Consider the following 19,685-nt stretch of genomic DNA (forward strand, 5'->3'; position numbering starts at 1 on the left):
TAGTTGTGTTAATTACAGTTCGTCTGTGCAGCTCTTCAGGGCAAATATCATTTAGTGGAAGAATAAAAGATGATGAGTCTTCAAAATGAGACATTTACACACGCTGTTTGCTTCTGAAACTTTTACATTTATTTAAAACTTAAAACAGTGAAATATTTAATTTGGCTCCCGGGGCGTAAAAGTGACAAAACTTTCAAAGCACTTCTCAGTAATTATGTGGCAGAGTGGTTAGCCTCAGTAAGAAGTTTCTAGAGCTGATTCCAGATTGTGGCGTCTGCAAACAGAAAAGGAGCAAGCAAATAATGACAAATATTAAGTATTTCAATTAGAGGTGCTCCAACCAGACTTTTTTAGGCTGAGCACTGATACAGATCATCAAACTATTTTATTATTTGAGAAGATAATAAGGGCCCGGTCAAGCAGAAGTAAACAACGAGGCCAAAAATTCAAGTTAATACATCTGATATAAAAATGTATTGAACAGATACATATGTACTCTAGTTTATGAAACTGTTGACCTTTTTTCTGTACCATTTTTGGTTCTAAAGTTACATATGTTTTAAACAGACCATGTATGAAACATGGAACAAAAAAGGTCTAAAACCAGGTCTAAAACCAGGTCCAAACCAGGTCTAAATCAGGTCGTAAAACCAGGTCCAAACCAAGTCTAAACCAGGTCTAAACCAGGTCTAAACCAGGTCTAAAATCAGGTCTAAACTAGGTCTAAACCAGGACTAAAACCAGGTCTAAACTATGTCTCAAACAGGATTTTACAGGGCCATGCTACGCGGACGTGTCTCCTCTTATTTTAAATATGGTTAAGTAAAGACTGTACTTTTTATTTTCTTTTAGCAGACAAAACATCTTATGTTACGATATCCGAGTCTTTGCTTCTCTACAGCAAATCAAGTAATCCAAAGTATTCAGATTACATTACTCACTTTAAGTCATTTAATGGATTACGTTACAAACTACATTTTGGGGTATGTAATCTGTAATCTGTAGGGGATTACATTTTAAAAGTCACCTTCCCAACACCTTCCCAACACTGCAGGGCGGAACATTCGCCGAGCCAATGAAACGCTTCAAGCTCCGAGGCAGCGCTTCGGAGCAATTTGTTTCAGAAAGAACGAGACGTTGCTCCAGAGCTCCGTCTCATTTACCCGTCACTACCTTTATCTAATATAAATGTGAATAATATAAAATAAGTCAATATAAAAAGAAAAAAAATTGTAACACTTTATAATAACTACACCTTATTTAGCCTTAATAAAGCATGAACAAAGGCTTAATTATTAATGAACAAAGACTTAATTAATAATGATTCACGCTTAGTAACTACTTAATTACTACCTTAATTAGCACTTGCACTTAATTTGCCTGTGCTGTAAATAGTTACTCATAATTATTTCATACTTAATTACTCATGAACTAACCATTTGAACATTTATTAATCATTAGTAAACTATGAAAGAATGATTTACTAATAATGGAAAGCAATGATAATTCAGGCAGCTGTTATCTGTTAGTTAAGTCTTTTTGAGAGCTTTTCTAAAGTGAAGACGAATTATCCTTTATTAAGTATTTACTAAGCGTGAATCATTATTAATTAAATCTTTGTTCATTATTAATTGAGTCTTTGTTCATGCTTTATTAAGGCTAAGTAAGGTGTAGTTATTATAAAGTGTTACCAAAAAAAAAAAAAACATAACAACCAAGAATTGACAATATTATAAGCCTGTGTCAGTGAAAGTAGAATATAAAAAATGTCAAATTCCGTTCTCTGCCGCTCACCTGTGTGTTGTGTGTGTGTGTGTTGTGTGTGTGTGTGTGTGTGTGTGTGTGTGTGTGTGTGTGTGTGTGTGTGTGTGTGTGCAGGTGTCTCCGTGTGAGAAGTGCCGCTGTGAGCCCAGTGGAGAGGTTCTGTGTTCTGTCTCCGCCTGTCCCCAGACCGAGTGTGTGGACCCGGAGTACGAGCCGGACCAGTGCTGCCCCATCTGCAAAACAGGTACTACACCAAATATACTGTGTACTTCATCTGCAAAACAGGTACTACACCCAAATATACTGTGTACTTCATCTGCAAAACAAGTACTACAACCAAATATACTGTGTACTTCATCTGCAAAACAGGTACTACAAACAAATATACTGTGTACTTCATCTGCAAAACAGGTACTACACCAAATATACTGTGTACTTCATCTGCAAAACAGGTACTACACCAAATATACTGTGTACTTCATCTGCAAAACAGGTACTACACAAAATATACTGTGTACTTCATCTGCAAAACAGGTACTACACCAAATATACTGTGTACTTCATCTGCAAAACAGGTACTACAAACAAATATACTGTGTACTTCATCTGCAAAACAGGTACTACACCAAATATACTGTGTACTTCATCTGCAAAACAGGTACTACACCAAATATACTGTGTACTCCATCTGCAAAACAAGTACTACACCAAATATACTGTGTACTCCATCTGCAAAACAGGTACTACAAAATATACTGTGTACTTCATCTGCAAAACAGGTACTACACCAAATATACTGTGTACTCCATCTGCAAAACAAGTACTACACCAAATATACTGTGTACTTCATCTGCAAAACAAGTACTACACCAAATATACTGTGTACTCCATCTGCAAAACAGGTACTACACCCAAATATACTGAGTACTCCATCTGCAAAACATGTACTACACCAAATATACTTTATACTTCATCTGCAAAACAAGTACTACACCAAATATACTGTATACTTCATCTGCAAAACAAGTACTACACCAAATATACTGTATACTCCATCTGCAAAACAAGTACTACACCAAATATACTGTATACTCCATCTGCAAAACAGGTACTACATACAAATATACTTTATACTTCATCTGCAAAACAGGTACTACACACAAATATATTGTATACAATCTGCAAAACAAGTACTACACCAAATATACTGTGTACTCCATCTGCAAAACAGGTACTACATACAAATATATTTTATACTTCATCTGCAAAACAGGTACTACACACAAATATATTGTATACACATCTGCAAAACAAGTACTACACCAAATATACTGTGTACTCCATCTGCAAAACAAGTACTACACCAAATATATTGTATACAATCTGCAAAACAAGTACTACACATAAATATACCGTGTACTCCATCTGCAAAACAAGTACTACACCAAATATACTGTGTACTCCATCTGCAAAACAAGTACTACACCAAATATACTTGTATACAATCTGCAAAACAGTACTACACAAAATATACTGTGTACTCCATCTGCAAAACAAGTACTACACAAAATATACTGTGTACTCCATCTGCAAAACAAGTACTACACCAAATATACTGTGTACTCCATCTGCAAAACAAGTACTCACCAAATATACTGTACTTCATCTGCAAAACAGGTACTACACACAAATATACTGTATACTCCATCTGCAAAACAGGTACTACACAAATATACTGTGTACTTCATCTGCAAAACAAGTACTACACCAAATATACTGTGTACTCCATCTGCGAAACAGGTACTACACACAAATATATTGTATACAATCTGCAAAACAAGTACTACACATAAATATAACTGTATATTCATCTGCAAAACAAGTACTACACCAATATATATACTGTATACTTCATCTGCAAAACAAGTACTACACCAAATATACTGTATACTTCATCTGCAAAACAAGTACTACACCAAATATACTGTATACTCATCTGCAAAACAAGTACTACACCAAATATACTGTACACACATCTGTACTCTAATGTGAACAGAATAGGTTTTCTTGCTTTTGCAGTTTTGTCTGGTCACTTTCCGCCAAATCTCCGGTCAAACGTTTTCTCAGTGACACGTGTGAAACAGAGGAGCTGAAAAATAAAAGAAAGAAAAATAAAATAAAGCCTTTTCTAGACATTCAACCTGCCCCTTTCATTTACATTTCCTTACAGACCTATAGGACCCTTCCTCCTTTCCTCTCTTCTTCTTCTTCATCATCTTCCTCCTCCTCCTCTTCCTTCCTCCCACACCTCGACTGCTGCAGGTCTCACGTCCGGGTAATGGTTTTTTAATCACCTGTGCGCGGGGCCTGACATTCAAATGGACAAATGCGTTTCCGTCAAGGTGCGGGAGCAGATAAGAGCGGCGTCGAACCGGCAACCCACGCCACAAATACGACATGAAAACAGGGTTATGTCGTCGTCGGAAAGATAAAGACGATAAACGATTAGAGAGGCCGCACCGTGTCGTTTCTGTTTGTGTTGTTTCCATGGCGATGTAGTTGTTGGAATGTGCCTCAGTATGGCTTTAAACTTAAACGTGTCATGAATTTGTTGCTCAAAAATGTCTTGGCACAGTTGCGCACAGAACAGAGATGTCAAAACTTGTGAATAAGCCGGGACTGAACCAGGACTAAACCAGGACTGAACCGAGGACTGAACCAGGACTAAACTAGGACTAAACCAGGACTAAACCAGAATGAGAACAGGACAAGAACAGGACTAAACCGGGACTGAACCAGAACTAAACCAGGACTAAACCAGGACTAAACCAGAACTAGAACAGAACTAAACCAGGACTAGAACAGGACTAAACCAAGTCTAAATCAAGTCTAACCCAGGTCTAAACCATGATTAAACCAGGACGAAACCAAGACTGAACCAGGACTAAACCCTGAACTAAACCAGGACCAGTGTTGGGAAGGTGACTTTTAAAATGTAATCCCCTACAGATTACAGATTACATACCCCAAAATGTAGTTTGTAACGTAATCCATTAAATTACTCAAGGTGAGTAATGTAATCTGAATACTTTGGATTACTTGATTTGCTGTAGAGAAGCAAAGACGAGGAAATCTTCACATGAGATGTTTTGTCTGATAAAAGAAAATAAAAAGCCCAGACTTTACTGAACCAAATTAAAAATATTGTTGATAGAAGAAGAGGAGACACGTCCACACAGCAGGATTTAGTCCTGGTTTAGTCCTGTTTTAGATCTGGTTTAGATCTAGTTTAGATCTAGTTTAGACGTGTGAAGAATCCCTCAGTCGTCCAGGTAGAAACCACGGCGAGGAGAAAATTCAGTTTGTCGACTGGACAAAAGTTAGTTTGGTTGAAAACGTTTCTCAGTTCATCCAAGCTGCTTCTTCAGTTCTGCTCAGACGCTGGTGGACACTTCCTTATATCTGTCTACAGGGAGGAGCTAACTACACTGAAACTACACTGAAACTAACACGCGCACTTGTTTACAGTTTTTGTTTGTTAGTTCGGCCTATTGACCTGTGTGGAGTCATATTAGGAGAATAATTCATGTCCATAATGGAGCTTCCACACCTCTGGTCCTGACCTGACTACACCTGTTGTTCTCTTGTTTGTTTTGTTTTAGGTTTGAGGATGGAGTTGTAAATAGGAGGTAGATGGTGTCTGAGTCCATTTCTGTTTAGAGAAGGATTCTCTTTCTTATCAAAAACAGCTTCTTTTCACTCCCTTTCAAACCAATTCTTTTCTCTGGCTAAAATCTGTACGTCACTGTCCTCAAATGAGTGGCCCGTGGCTTTTAAGTGGAGATGAACAGCAGACTGAGGTCCTGTGTTGTTCTCTCGTCTGTGTGGGTTCATCCTCTTATGAAGTAGCAGTTTAGTTTCTCCAATGTAGCGTTCACTGCAGTCTTCACTGATGGTGATATGTTTCTGCAGGTTGTACACACGGACTGTATATATGAATGGACATATTTTCTCGCCTCTTTGCGTTTTGGTGGTGAATTACTTCGCAGTGCACAGACCTCGATGCAGATTCTTAAATCAAAAACGACTGCAACAAGGCAAAGACGGCAGTGTGCATTGAGTCAATGCAGAACTATACTTCACCCTTAAAGGTTGTATGGAGGATTTTTTTTTAGGTTCAAATTGTCATTGAAAGTTTAAAATACCATTACAGAGATGCAGCAGCCTTGGAATTATGATACCAAAAAAAAAAAGAATGAAATCTATCAACTGTGAACGTAGTGAGTCCAGACAAACATCAGCCAATAGATAACGAGGCTCCCTCTTTATCTATTGGCTGTTAGGTTGTCAATCAAACTCCCTACGTTTCTAGTGTAACTGACTCTCGGCGCACGGGATTACGTGGTTTATGCAGCGGTTCTTAGAGGCTTTTTCAAACTGTCCTTCCTCGCAATTCACACAAAGTTTGTCGCGACGGCGGACGAGAATCCACGACCAGTTCGTCGCAAAAGAAAGTCTGTTTTTGAGATCGTTGAAAGAAGAAGAGAAGGAGAAAAGGAGCGAAGACAAACTGAGGTGATTCTTGGAGATTCCTTCCAGCGATGGCGCGACTGAAGCAGACGAAGGGTCTGAAAACTGACGCGTCGGTCATTAAATTATTTCTAGACAGGAAACTTCAGCAGTAATTCTGAAGACGCACTGGATGTAAACAAGCGTGATTTCTAGAGTAAAGAGGCGGGAGGAGATGTTTCTACTGAGGAGCTGTGGTGGAGGAAGGTGGAGTCACACAAGCACAACATTTGACAAAGGACTGTCGCTGTATTTTTCTTCCCTGAAAAAATCCTCTATACAACCTTTAAGGTGCATTAAGTAAAACAAAAAATGACACTTAAGACTGATCCTTTAGTCCAAGCGTCCAAGATCCATCGACAGATCGTGGTGTAATTGGTGAATGTGGATTATGAATGTGAATGTGAATGTGGGTGGATCATTTAAATCTGTTTTTGTTCTTATGAGGACGACTCAAATATACATTGAGTAATAATGTGTTTAATGCAGCTTTGCCGCATTTGTTTACGTTTTACAGAAACAAAACTTAAAACCACATGGCTCATTTTGCATCTGTAAGTGCTGAACGCTTCTGTCAGACTTACTCCACGAGGCTCCTGACTATAGTCGCCGTAACAACAATCCATCAAGTGGTGCAGCTTCATAATTTACCAAAGTCGTACTAAAACATTTTGACAGATTATTGAGCCTTGTGTACCACAGAAAATCAGTTCGAGGTCAGTAAACACAACCATTAATTAATTAATACATAAGACGCACCAGATCATAAGGCGAACTGTCGATTTTTCAGAAAAATAAAGGATTTTAAGTTCACTGTGATAGAAATTTAATTTGTGGAAAGATTTCTCTCATTCTGTCTTTGTGTAAATGAATGTGGTTTCCGCCTGAGACCAGACCCCCACAGGAAAATATTGATTATGATTGATTAAATTAAAATAGTAATTAGTTTATCTTTTAGAAACACATTTGGTCTTGTAACTAAAACTCATTTGGTTTGTTAGGAAGACCTTTCAGTGTAAACACTTCTGTTCCCTTTTTGCGACAAACGCAGGTGAATATGGAGCAAATCAGATCAAGCGCATCTGGACGCACCTCAGCAGGAGTCGTCACCTTCTCAGTCTCAAGTGTGTGTCCTCTGCTCATCTCTGGCTTTATAAACTTGGTGCTTTGTAACATTGGGGCAGATACTTGGAAGACGGGGCAAGATGTGGTAGAGACATACTGCGAGTGGAGAGAGGCTCTCGAATCCGTTTATCATTCGTTCATTTGTTTTTCAATATAAAACCAAACATAAGAAAATGAAAAGACAACAGTTTTCTTCATTATTTGTCTCCAAAACCAAAATTTTAAAAATGGATAACAATTCATTTTTTCAGTTTTCAGTTTTGTGTTTAAATGAAGAATGGAAAAAACGAATAACGACCGTTTCCCGTTTACGTGACTTCTGTGACTGCGATGCCGGACTTTTGCACCGCGTACGGACTGAACCAGGACTGATCCAGGTCCGAGTCCAGACCGGGACCAGAGCGGGACTGAGACCGAGACCAGTGGTCGAGTGGTTCCGTGTCATCGTCTCCGCGCTGGTTCCTTGTGGGGAAAGTGAGATGTTCTGTGGACTACAGGTCTGGACGGGCTGCTCCAGTCCTCCACACTCAAGAACCACGGCTGGTTCCGAGGTGGAGCAAAGCATCAAACTGACACTTTCACACCAAACGAACCGAACTAAGAGCTTTTGGTTCAAATGGACCAGGTCCGGGACCAGACCTGGACCAGAGCGCTACTGAGACTGGGACAGACCAGGACCAGACCGGAGGCTCAGAGCCCACAGCAGGGCCAGAGCTCGAAGCTGAGACACGGACCCCGCAGAGACTCGGAGTCAAAGCTCTGAGTCCACCCTGGTCCCGCCCTGGTCCCGCTCTGGTCCCGGTCTGTCCCGGTCTCAGTCCCGCTCTGGTCTCAGTCCTGGTTCAGTCCGTACGCAGTACAAAAGTCCGGCATCGCAGTCACAGAAGTCACGTAAACGGGAAACGGTCGTTATCCGTTTTTTCCATTCTTCATTTAAACACAAAATCGAAAACTGAAAAAACGAATCGTTATCCGTTTTTTCATTTTGGTTTTGGAGACAAATAATGAAGAAAACTGTTGTTTTTTCGTTTTCTTATTTTTGTTTTATATTGAAAAACGAATGAGCGAATGACACACGGATTCTGTCGGGCTCTATATTCCAAAAACTCATCAGGCTTCACAAATGGATTCATGATTTATCTTCAAGAGATTTATAATCTTTGCCACAACAGCACCTCATAGTCCAAAAAATACGATAAGAGCATTTTTTGGTATTTTTTAGCTTTTTTTTGTGCAACTACACTATAATTTTGACATCCTCACTGTTTTGATGATTTAAACAGATTATTTCATATTCATTTTGCACAGGGAGTGGTTTAAGAAATAAATATTATAGCTAAAGAATTACACAAAGTCTATTCTTGTGAGCTTTTAGCCGTGTTATAATATTATTTTCTCATCAAAAACATATTCAGTTCACGCTTGTTTGAGTCATTTCGTTTATTATTCGTCTGTCCACGTCTCAGAAGCTCAAAATGCTCTGTTCCAGTTTGTGATGTCGGGTGTTTCCCAGTCGCCAGGATCCTCGGCTTCTGAACCACTTCACGCAGATCCTCGTCGTCAGAACTCCGCCAAGTCCCGTTCCAATTCCCCCAAAGTCCTCGCGTCCTCCAAGCTCCACTCCTCCGTTTGGCTCTTTTACCCAGTGTGCACCTGTGGATCCTTGGCCGCCTCGGAGCGCTGCACATTGCACCACAACTTCATTTTTTACCAACTTTATTTAAGCAGTAAAACGCTTTTTAATGAAATAAAACTCATTACGCAATAAAAAGAAGTAAATATTTTGCTGTTTAGTCCTGGTTTAGTCCTGGTTTAGACCTGGTTTAGTCCTGGTTTAGACCTGGTTTAAAACCTGGTTTAGACCTGGTTTAGACCTGGTTTAGTCCTGGTTTAAACCTCGTTTAGTTCTGGTTTAGTCCTGGTTTAGACCTGGTTTTAGTTCTGGTTTTAGTCCTGGTTTAGTCCTGGTTTAGACCTGGTTTAAAACCTGGTTTAGACCTGGTTTAAACCTGGTTTAGACCTGGTTTAAACCTGGTTTAGACCTGGTTTAGTCCTGGTTTAAACCTGGTTTAGACCTGGTTTAGTCCTGGGTTTAGAACCTGGTTTAGACCTGGTTTAAACCTGGTTTAGACCTGGTTTAGTCCTGGTTTAGACCTGGTTTAGTCCTGGTTTAGCCCAAAATGTGAAAACAGGAAAATACCACCATGTAATCCATTTATTTCAAGAAAGTAACTGTAATCCAGGACAAAATATAAAACTGGGACTAACTAAATATTTATTGAAAAATGTCAACATCATCTGCATGTTTTCTCTTCTTTCTCGATACGTCATGTTAAACCTTTTCTTATTAAAATAAATGCTTAATAATAGTTTTGCTTAAATATTGAATCCAGAACAAGCAAAATATAAAATAATAACAACATTTTAAATAAATCATGTCTCTATAGTCGATCTGTAGCCGGCGAGCAGCTCTAATAAATACTTGATCTGATCTCACAGGCCAAATATAATTATATCTGAGTCTGACATGTTTGTTTTAACGCCTCTGACACATAAAAACACCTCTGAAGACTTTATATTTGTAGAAACATTCATGTTTATTAAAAATTGGTTTTATCGTGTTTGATTTGGTCACGTGACACGGTGCAGTCTTCCTCCGGAGCCTGATCCAGATGCCCTCCCAGGAGCTGTGGGCAGGACACTCGGCTCTGGAGGAGAGACACAGAGTGATCTTTGCAGGAAGGATCGTGGGGAATTGAGAAACACACGTCATGAAGTGGTAGTTTTCAAGTTAACACTGACTAAGCCAAAGATGTTCATTTTGTCTTCTTATCTTCTTTAACTTCTTGGGTTCTTTTTAAAGACAATGCAGTAAAGTGTGTTTACCTTGTTGACATGTTTCAGCTGCTGCATCTTCAGAACTGTCACGGTGTTGGTGGTGACGTGTCGTATATCAGCTGTTGTTACTTCCTGTGGGCGTGGTCAGACCTGATGGACCTGCAGGTGGCTCAGACTGACCACGCCTCCTGTCGCCCGGTGTCTCTGGAGGAGGGTGTCCCAGGTGTGTGAAAGGAGGAACGCACTAAACCAGGATTGAACCAGGACTAAACCAGGACTAAATCCAGGACTAAACCAGGACTAAAGCCAGGACTAAACCAGGACTAAACCAGGTCTAAAACCAGGTCTAAACCAGGACTAAACCAGGTCTAAACCAGGTCTAAAACCAGGTCTAAACCAGGTAAACCAGGACTAAACCAGGTAAACCAGGTCTAAAACCAGGTCTAAAACCAGGACTAAACCAGGTCTAAAACCAGGTCTAAAACCAGGTCTAAACCAGGACTAAACCAGGTCTAAAACCAGGTCTAAAACCAGGTCTAAACCAGGACTAAACCAGGTCTAAAACCAGGTCTAAACCAGGTCTAAAACTAAACCAGGAAAACCAGGTCTAAACCAGGTCTAGGTCTAAACCAGGAAACTAAAACAGGATTTAACAGGACTAAATCCTGCTGTGTGGACGTGTTTCCTCTTCTTCTATCAATAATATTTTTATTTGGTTCAGTAAAGTCTGGACTTTTCATTTTCTTTTATCAGACAAAACATCTTATGTGAAGATTTCCTCGTCTTTGCTTCTCTACAGCAAATCAAATAATCCAAAGATAACTTCTTAGGTTCTTTTTAAAGACAATGCAGTAAAGTGTATTTACCTTGTTGACATGTTTCGGCTGCTGCATCTTCAGAACTGTCACGGTGTTGGTGGTGACGTGTCGTATATCAGCTGTTGTTACTTCCTGTGGGCGTGGTCAGACCTGATGGACCTGCAGGTGGCTCAGACTGACCACGCCTCCCGTCGCCCGGTGTCTCTGGAGGAGGGTGTCCCAGGTGTGTGAAAGGAGGAACGCTCCGTCATCACGGTTAATTCTGTCAGTGCCTCGTTTCCTGATTTCACCGTCCTCCTTGATCCAGCGTTTGAACTTGTTGTTTTCTGATCCAATGACCCGAGCCCCGACCTGATCCAGAACGTGTTTGTTCCTTTTACAGTGTCTGATGTGGCGGAGTTTAGGTTTTCCTGTTCTGCTTTGTCTTTTTGTGTTCTGGTGAGTCTCCCTGACGTTTCCTTCTCGCATTCCTTTTGGTGTGGTCAGTGTGAGCGACCTGCAGGTCCATCAGGTCTGACCACGCCCACAGGAAGTAACAACAGCTGATATACGACACGTCACCACCAACACCGTGACAGTTCTGAAGATGCAGCAGCTGAAACATGTCAACAAGGTAAATACACTTTACTGCACTGTCTTTAAAAAGAACCCAAGAAGTTAAAGTATATAAGAAGACAAAATGAACATCTTTTGCTTAATAAGTAATCCAAAGTATTCAGATTACATTACTCACTTTAAGTAATTTAATGGATTCTGTTACAAACTACATTTTGGTGTGTGTAATCTGTAATCTGTAGGGGATTACATTTTAAAAGTCACCTTCCCAACACTGAGTATCGAGTACCACATTTATAGCTATATATCGTGATAATATCGTATCGCGAGCCATGTATCGAGAATCGTATCGAATCGTGAGGGACCCTGTGACTCCGAGCTCTAAACAACACTCACATCTTTCCATAATTCCCAAATGGAGATGTTTTAATTAGGACACAATTTAGAGATTTGAACATTTAGAACATTTTGACGTTACATCTTTATTTTATTTTTTTTAAATCCTGAACTCTGAGTCAGTAATTTCAAAATGATTGCAGCTCCAAACGCCCGCTGACGTCTCATAACTGTCTTTATAAACGTCTCTCCGGTCCGTCTCGAGCAGCTCATTACAGCGGACAGTCGGAATCCGGTCTTAAGTCCTCGTCTTGCAGATTTCGTGGCGGATTTGACTTTTATGGAGCACTTAGACAAATGAACTCGGTCTGGACCTCTCCTCGTCTCCCGCTACTTCGCGTTCGGCCAGTACTTTAAAATGACCTTGGGGTTGCCATGGAAACAGTTGGTACATCAAATATTACATCTATAGGCCGGATATATTTCTGGATGATTATGTGCAGGAAGTGGGAGTAATATGAACATTATAGAGAAAATAAGAAACGCTCGTGTTGTTTAGATTTGTGCAGATGCCGGAGTGGGACGGCGTGTTTATGGTGATGGCGTCTGAGCCGATCTGTGACCGCTGTGGCATTTAAAATCACCGTCGGCGTGGGTAATGTCTGCAGTCTTTGCCTCGTTACCGGGCAGAAAAGAGGAGTGTGGGAAAAAATGAAATACGGGTATAATACAACAGCCCCACGATGTAAGTGTGAATGTAGAGGCGCCAGGATTATAGATTTTTGGACGGGTCGTCACAGAACTGGCTCTCAAGTACAGGCCACGCGTGTGTCGAAGTACTAGAGACCGGTCTTGGTCTTGAGACAGTTTTTTGACAGAATTGGTCTCATTTCGGACTCAAACACATTTGGACTCGGTCTTGTCTCGGACTCAAAGGCGCTTGGACTCGGTCTTGTCTCAGTCTTGAAGGCGCTTGGACTTGGTCTTGTCATGGACTCGAGGTCTGACGCTCAGCGGGTGTGATTATATTTCTTTATGGCCTCTGTTGTTGGCGAGTGTCACTGGTGTGCGGGAGCGAGCGGAGCGTCTCCCTGTGGTCCGTGTGCTTGTTTGATATACATGAGTCAAAATAACTGTAAAATACAAATAAATATTGAAAATTACAGAAATTATTAATTATTATTTAATCATTGCATTTATATGGGCCTTTCTAGATTCCCAAAGTGCTTCACAGTTCATTATTCATTCACTCAACACTCAGTGGTGGTAAACTACTATTGTAGCCACAGTTGCCTTGGGACAGACTGACAGAAGCAATGCTGCCAATCTGCGTTATTTCCCTCTCCGACCACCACCATCACTCACTCTCCACTTTCATACTTCGTACTTTCACTTTGTGGGTGAAGTGTCTTGCCTCAGGACACAAGGGGAGTTTTTGCCACTGGCATCTCACTGTGGCACCTGGAATTTCCCAGTGTCTCCCATCCAAGTCCTGACCAGGTCCGGCCCTGCCGAACTTCTGAGATCTGAGGAGATCAGGCACAGAGATGGTCTCGATTTGGTCTCGATTTGGTCTCGATGGGCCGTGGTCTCAGTCTCGACCTTTAAAAGTCTTGGTCTTGTCTCGGTCTCGGGACCCTGTGGTCTCGGACTGGTCTTGTCTCGATTAGTACAGCCTTGACTACAACACTACCCCACGCCACAGCCTCCGTCTGCTCCACTCCACCTGATCTTTAGGTGTAGGACACGTCTTGTTTAGAGCTCCATGTTCTATGCCTGCGCTCACACCCAAACTGGAGGCAAGATACGACCCTTAAACTTATCTGTCTTGTACTTATACATTGTGTTTTTATTGAAAAACATGTACATTCTTACTATCAGCAGGCCTGCCTCTCCACAGATCTGACTGTCTTTAGACAAAATGCAACCAATCATTATATTTAGATAAGGATTTATATTGAACAATAGACAGGAGAAGTTATTTTTCTTATATTTATGTGTAAATATGCTGTCTTTACACAAATACTTTGTTTCTTAGTACTTTTTTCTGCATAAATAGTACTTTTTACATGAACTCCCCCTGCAGGTGTGGGCTTGTGAGTGCAGTTTGGCTCAGATACGGTATAGTTTTGAGAGCTTTTACCACGTCCCCTTTTTAATCAACCATTTAGTTTAGTTAGTTTAGTCGACCTGAATGTAGTGACCTGTGTGTGTGAATCTCTCTGTGAGCGAGTGAACTGTAGAGGGCGCTAAAGAGTGCAGGTCTGTGTACTGAATGAAGGGTTAGGGTCTAGGGGCGACATTCAGACAAACTTTTTTCCAGTACCTGCTCAAAAGAGTCTAACTGTAGTATTGATTGCAGTTATAGGTAAAAGTGTTTTGCTCAAGGGCGTCTGAGCAGGAGTTTGAGGTTTGGACTGACTTACAAATAAACCTGAATGTTGGCGCAGTGCAGTGCTCCCCGCCTCGGCTTTTCCTCATTTATAATAATTACATTTTGTTTAATTAACCAAGTTGCCATTCGTCACTTTGCAGTCACTTTCTGCTCGTGCTATTTCTGGATTCATTTCAGGATCATTTCAGCGACCAACTGGTAAAAAAAACCAAGGGAACTAGCTATATTTATTTCATATACACGGAAAAAGAACGTGGAAAATCAAATATGCAGATTTAATTTTGGTATGCAGAGTTTTTAATAATCTCACTCCACCTTCTCTAAAGGAGTTTGTGGAAAGAAATTCAAATGGGAAAAGGAGAGCAGCTCTAGAGCCGTGAGGATCTGGGCCGTTTAGGAAAAGTGATTTTGGACACTTTTATGCTTATCGAGCAGCTCAAACATGTACGGAAACTTTCAACACTGCAACAATTTCTAAAGCTTTAAAACAGTGGTTCTTCAGTGGTCAAATACGTCTCCATGTTTAACAGAATTATTATTATTATTATTTTTTTTAATATTGAGAGGTTGTTGGTTTAACTCTTTAACTATTTAAGACTCGTCCTTTAATATATTATGCAAACTATAGATATAACTGTAGCACTTTTGAATTGTTGCAATATATATGGGTCCGGTCAAGTGGTAACGGAGGGAAACAGGGGCAGATTTTTGACATTCAAATGTCTCTTATTCAGAAACTAGAGGAACTATTGAAATAAGTAAAGTATCAGAATGTAGGAAAGAGTTACACTCCAACAGGGTCAAGTTAAACCTGTGAGATTCTTTCAAGTTGTTGACAAAAAATTAAAAAACTCATGTCGGGTAACGGAGGGAATGAAATATGCAGCACTTTTTGGGCAATAAATCCAAACAGTGATAACTCTTGGTTCTCACTTACATATCCTTAACAAACTGGTTTGAATATTTGCTTCATATAGTTTTCTACCATATGGTACAAGATTAGGTTGAAAAACCTCTGACTTTTTGACTCATGAGATTTTTTATTAATAAAGTTCATGGTAACGGAGGGAAAAGTAACGGAGGGAAAATTGTACAAACAAGTAGAAGGTGCAGGATTTTACATCATTTGTCGCTTTTTTTCTTCTGAATATTTTTAATATTACTTCAAAATGAAAGGAAACTATTTCTATAAAATATGTCAGTCCTTCCAAGAACATTTTTAGCATTTTAAATACTTAAAAAAAAAAAAATCATGTACCTTCATCAACAGTTCAAAGATGGAATAACACAAGATATGATGAAATACATCCATTTATTTACATGATTTTTGCAGGTCTTTGAAATAATTTTTGTTCCATGTTTCATACATGGTCTGTTTAAAACAGATGGAACTTTAGAACCAAAAATGGTTCAGAAAAAAGGTCAACAGTTTCATAAACTAGAGTACATATGTATCTGTTCAATACATTTTTATATCAGATGAATTAACTTGAATTTTTGGCCTTGTTTTTACTTCTGCTTGACCAGGCCCATATATCCTTACACACTATATATATCCTTATACTTGGCATGATTTTATCTTTATCTGCCATGTGGTATTAAAGGCTTTTAATTATTTTGTACTTTTTGAGAGCCTCAGTTTAGACTGGTTCCTACACTGAAGACACCAAAAGGACAATTCTGCACAGTTTTTGCGTATCCAAGAAGCACTCCTGCCCCCAAAGCTTTGCAATGTTGAGATATTGTTTTAGTACTGTTTTAGACCTGGTTTTAGACCTGGTTTAGACCTGGTGTTAGTCCTGGTGTTAGTCCTGGTTTTAGACCTGGTTTAGACCTGGTTTATACCTGGTTTAGATCTTGTTTAGATCTAGTTTAGACCTGTGTTTAGTCCTGTTTTAGTCATGTTTTAGTCCTGGTTTTAGTCCTGGTTTTAGTCCTCCTGGTTTTTTAGACCTGGTTTAGACCTGGTTGAGAGTTTAGATCCCCTGTTTAGTTTTAGTAACTGTTTAACTGAATACAGTTACTCATAATTTGTACTCTGATACATGAAATCTGTTACTCCCCAACACTGATTAATACGTTGTCGTTGTTTATCCTTTGTGGAGCTTGTTGGTTGAAGTTTTGGTCATGGGGTTTATGAAGCTGCTGGAGAAAACGCGAGACATTTCCACAGATATTTTGCCACAGAAAAGCATTAAACAGGAATTACATTTACCCTACATCGCGGCACTTCCGACCGTTGTGAAAAAGGTCAATGGAACGCATTTACAACGGATATCGGGAGAACTGACTCGGATTCATCGACCACCGACGTTCAATGGAACGCAGCGAAACCCAAGAGTCCAGCTCCCTGTTTGTTTGAGTTCTTGATTAAAATTCTGCCCTCACAACATGTCTGCATCTTTACTGCAGGTTACCATAGCGACGGTCCAAGGTTTCTAAATCAAAATATTAGAAAAAATATTTAGATTTGAACTACCTACTCGCCGAGGACAACTGGAACACTGCATTTTCTCACCGAGCGTTGCCATGAAAATTTTCCCTCTAGATTAGATTAGAAATACTTTATCATCCCAAAAGAACATACATCCCATTCATTCATTTTAATTGGAAGAAATTAAAGAATGTTTTGTTTGAAAATGACAGTTTCACTTTCATTCAAATGGAGATATTTTGTGCAGCTGAACTTTTGTTGTTGAAATCTCAATGACGTTGGACAAAAGCGATCATTGTTTTTTTTTCCTGACACCGGTGGTCCAAGGCGGGGGAGGGGACTCGAGTCAAACTTGAGTCACTATTTTAAGGACTTGAGACTTGACTTGATAAAATGGTCTAAGTTTACGTTCAGACTGCAGGGCTTAACGCTCAATTCCGATTTTTTTTTGTGAAACCCGATGTTTTTTCGAGGTCGTTCACATTTCCAGTTAAATGTGTCTTGTATGTGACTCCAGTGTGAACATTAAACTGCCCAAAAGTGTCCCACATGTGACACTGGAGACACGACGACGTCAACCGCAGCGAGCGTCTCTGTGTTTACAGAAGTTGTCCAAACATGGACGCAGCATCGAGCACCTGGAGATTTTAAAGTTCCTCTCGTACCGGAGCCAGAACATGAACAACTTACTTGTTTTAAGGAGGAGATTGAGAAGGAGAAGGACGAGGTTTTTGGTCGTGGTGTTTTGTGGTTCAGTCCGTTGAAAGGAACGTGTGGATGTGGAGACGGAGCCAAGAGTGGTGAGTGGTGATGTGCTTCACTTCAGTGACACAGAGTTCATTAACAATTTTCACCTACTTCAGCGCAGAATAGTGACGTTTGTGTCTTGTAGATAACGTGTAGGTGGATGAATGCACTTTGGCCGTTCAGACTGAAGTCACATGTCAAAAGATCAGATATGTATCAGTTTCAGGAGCACATATCCTGTAAGTGATAGTAAGTGTCTTGGGTCACGTGTATATGGGCCAAAAAATCGGATTTGGGTCACTTCAGGCTGCAGTCTGAACGTAGCCTAAGACTCGGACTTGAGGCCGGTGAATTGAGAAGGACTTTTTTTTTTTTTGTTACTTTTATTGTCCACAAATCAGTTCACACCAACAGTGTCCTGAAACCAAGCCTTCACACGATTTATATATTTTCTCACCCCCTTTTTGCTCCCTTTCCAGAAGAAGAAAAGAAAAAAAAACAACAACAACAACAATTGGTAAAAATGAATTTAAAATATAAGGCATGTTAGGACATAAGTGTCTTATTTGAAAAAGTCAATAATTGGACCCCATCTCTTTCCAGAAGTTGGCACCTTGAGCTGTGGTTGAGCCGTTAACAGTTCTGTTGTATAAACTTGTCTGATTTTTTTATCTTCACTGATCTATGGTCGGTGTTTCAGGTTTCAGCCAGTAGATTGTGATTATTTTTCTTGAAGAAGATGGAGAAGCACTTTTAAATCTTTTTTTTTTTTTTTCTCCAATATTTTTATTAACCCTAAAGTAAAACTGGTAAATATATAAATAAAATTAAAATGAAAATACATAAAAATTCAGTATTATTGTTATCATCATCACCACCAATGCCAAACAACAACAATATTATTATACATACACATCATTTCTAATTTTTGGATATACAAATAGAGCGTGAGAGAAATCGGTGAAATTACCCCGACATGCACGGACGACATCTAAAACCTCCACAGACGTGTTTTTTGACGAGGGGACGCAGTAACATGTGGGCTTGTTCTTAATGAGGAGAGAGGAGGAGCTCTGAGGGCTTTGGGTCCTGGGAGGTTCCACATCTGTGCATCGCCAAACAACATCTGCACAGCAAGTAAACACAAACAACACGAGGAACATGAAGTTTAAATCAAGTCTGTGTGAGGACCTGATGAGGACGAGTCTCATGTCCAAACAAACTCTTTCTGCAGGGCATTTAATTCTTGGTCGACTAAAAAGAAAGAGCCGTGTAGTCGACTAAAAGGGAACGTGGCAAAACACATTAAATCTCTTATGATCTGACCAGTAGGGCTGTGCAAAAATATCAAAATATCATAATATCGTAACGCTTTTGATGATACGACGAAGTGACAGTGCCCAGATTGTGGAACAGCTTTTTTTTTTTTTTTTTTTGGCAGATCCTCTCAGTCTGTAATGCAGTTTAACACTAGACTGAAAACTCACCTCTTCTCCTTGGCATTTAAAGGTTGTATGGAGGATTTTTTTTTGTTTCAAGTTGTCAGTGATAGATTATAGAGATGCAGTAGCCTTGTAATTATGATGACCAAAAAAAAGAGAATAAAAATTCATCAACTCTGGACGTGGTGGGGCTAAACATTTGCCAATAGATAACGACACTGCCTCGTTATCTGTGAGCTGACAGGCTGTCAATCAAACTCCCTACGTTTCTAGTGTAACTGACTTGCCTGCGCCGCCGTTACGTGGTTTACGTACGACTGTCACGCAGTCCACAGACGCAAGACGCACAGACGCTGTTTACTCCACCAACGCAACAGTTCTTAGCGGCTTTTTTTGACCTATATCTTCCTCGCAGTTCGCACAAAGTTTGTTGCAATGGCGACAAGAATCCAGGAGCAGTTCGCCCCAAAAGAAAGTCAGTTTTTGAGGTCGCTGAAAGAAGAAGACAAGGGGAAAAGCAGCGAAGCCAAACTAAGGTGATTCTTATAGATTCATTCCAGCGATGGCGCGACTGAAGCAGACGAAGGGTCTAAAGACTGAACCACTGGTCCACAAATTACTCCTGGACAGGAAACTTCTGCTTATTATGAAAACGTACTTTA

The 19,685-nt window shown here is 40.0% G+C and overlaps 1 protein-coding gene across 1 annotated transcript in view; it reads left to right on the plus strand.

The window, feature by feature from the left end:
• vwc2 (von Willebrand factor C domain containing 2) overlaps nucleotides 1–19,685 on the plus strand; it is a 196,275-nt gene that overhangs the window by 36,720 nt on the left and 139,870 nt on the right. Inside the window, exon 2 of the mRNA XM_055162928.1 lies at nucleotides 1,879–2,008. Within this exon, the coding sequence (XP_055018903.1) occupies nucleotides 1,879–2,008 (130 nt within the window). The remainder of the gene's footprint in view (nucleotides 1–1,878; nucleotides 2,009–19,685) is intronic.

Source organism: Boleophthalmus pectinirostris, unplaced genomic scaffold (assembly GCF_026225935.1).
Source record: "Boleophthalmus pectinirostris isolate CB_2022bp ecotype Guang Dong unplaced genomic scaffold, ASM2622593v1 HiC_scaffold_5, whole genome shotgun sequence".
NCBI classification, from domain to species: Eukaryota; Metazoa; Chordata; class Actinopteri; order Gobiiformes; family Gobiidae; genus Boleophthalmus; species Boleophthalmus pectinirostris.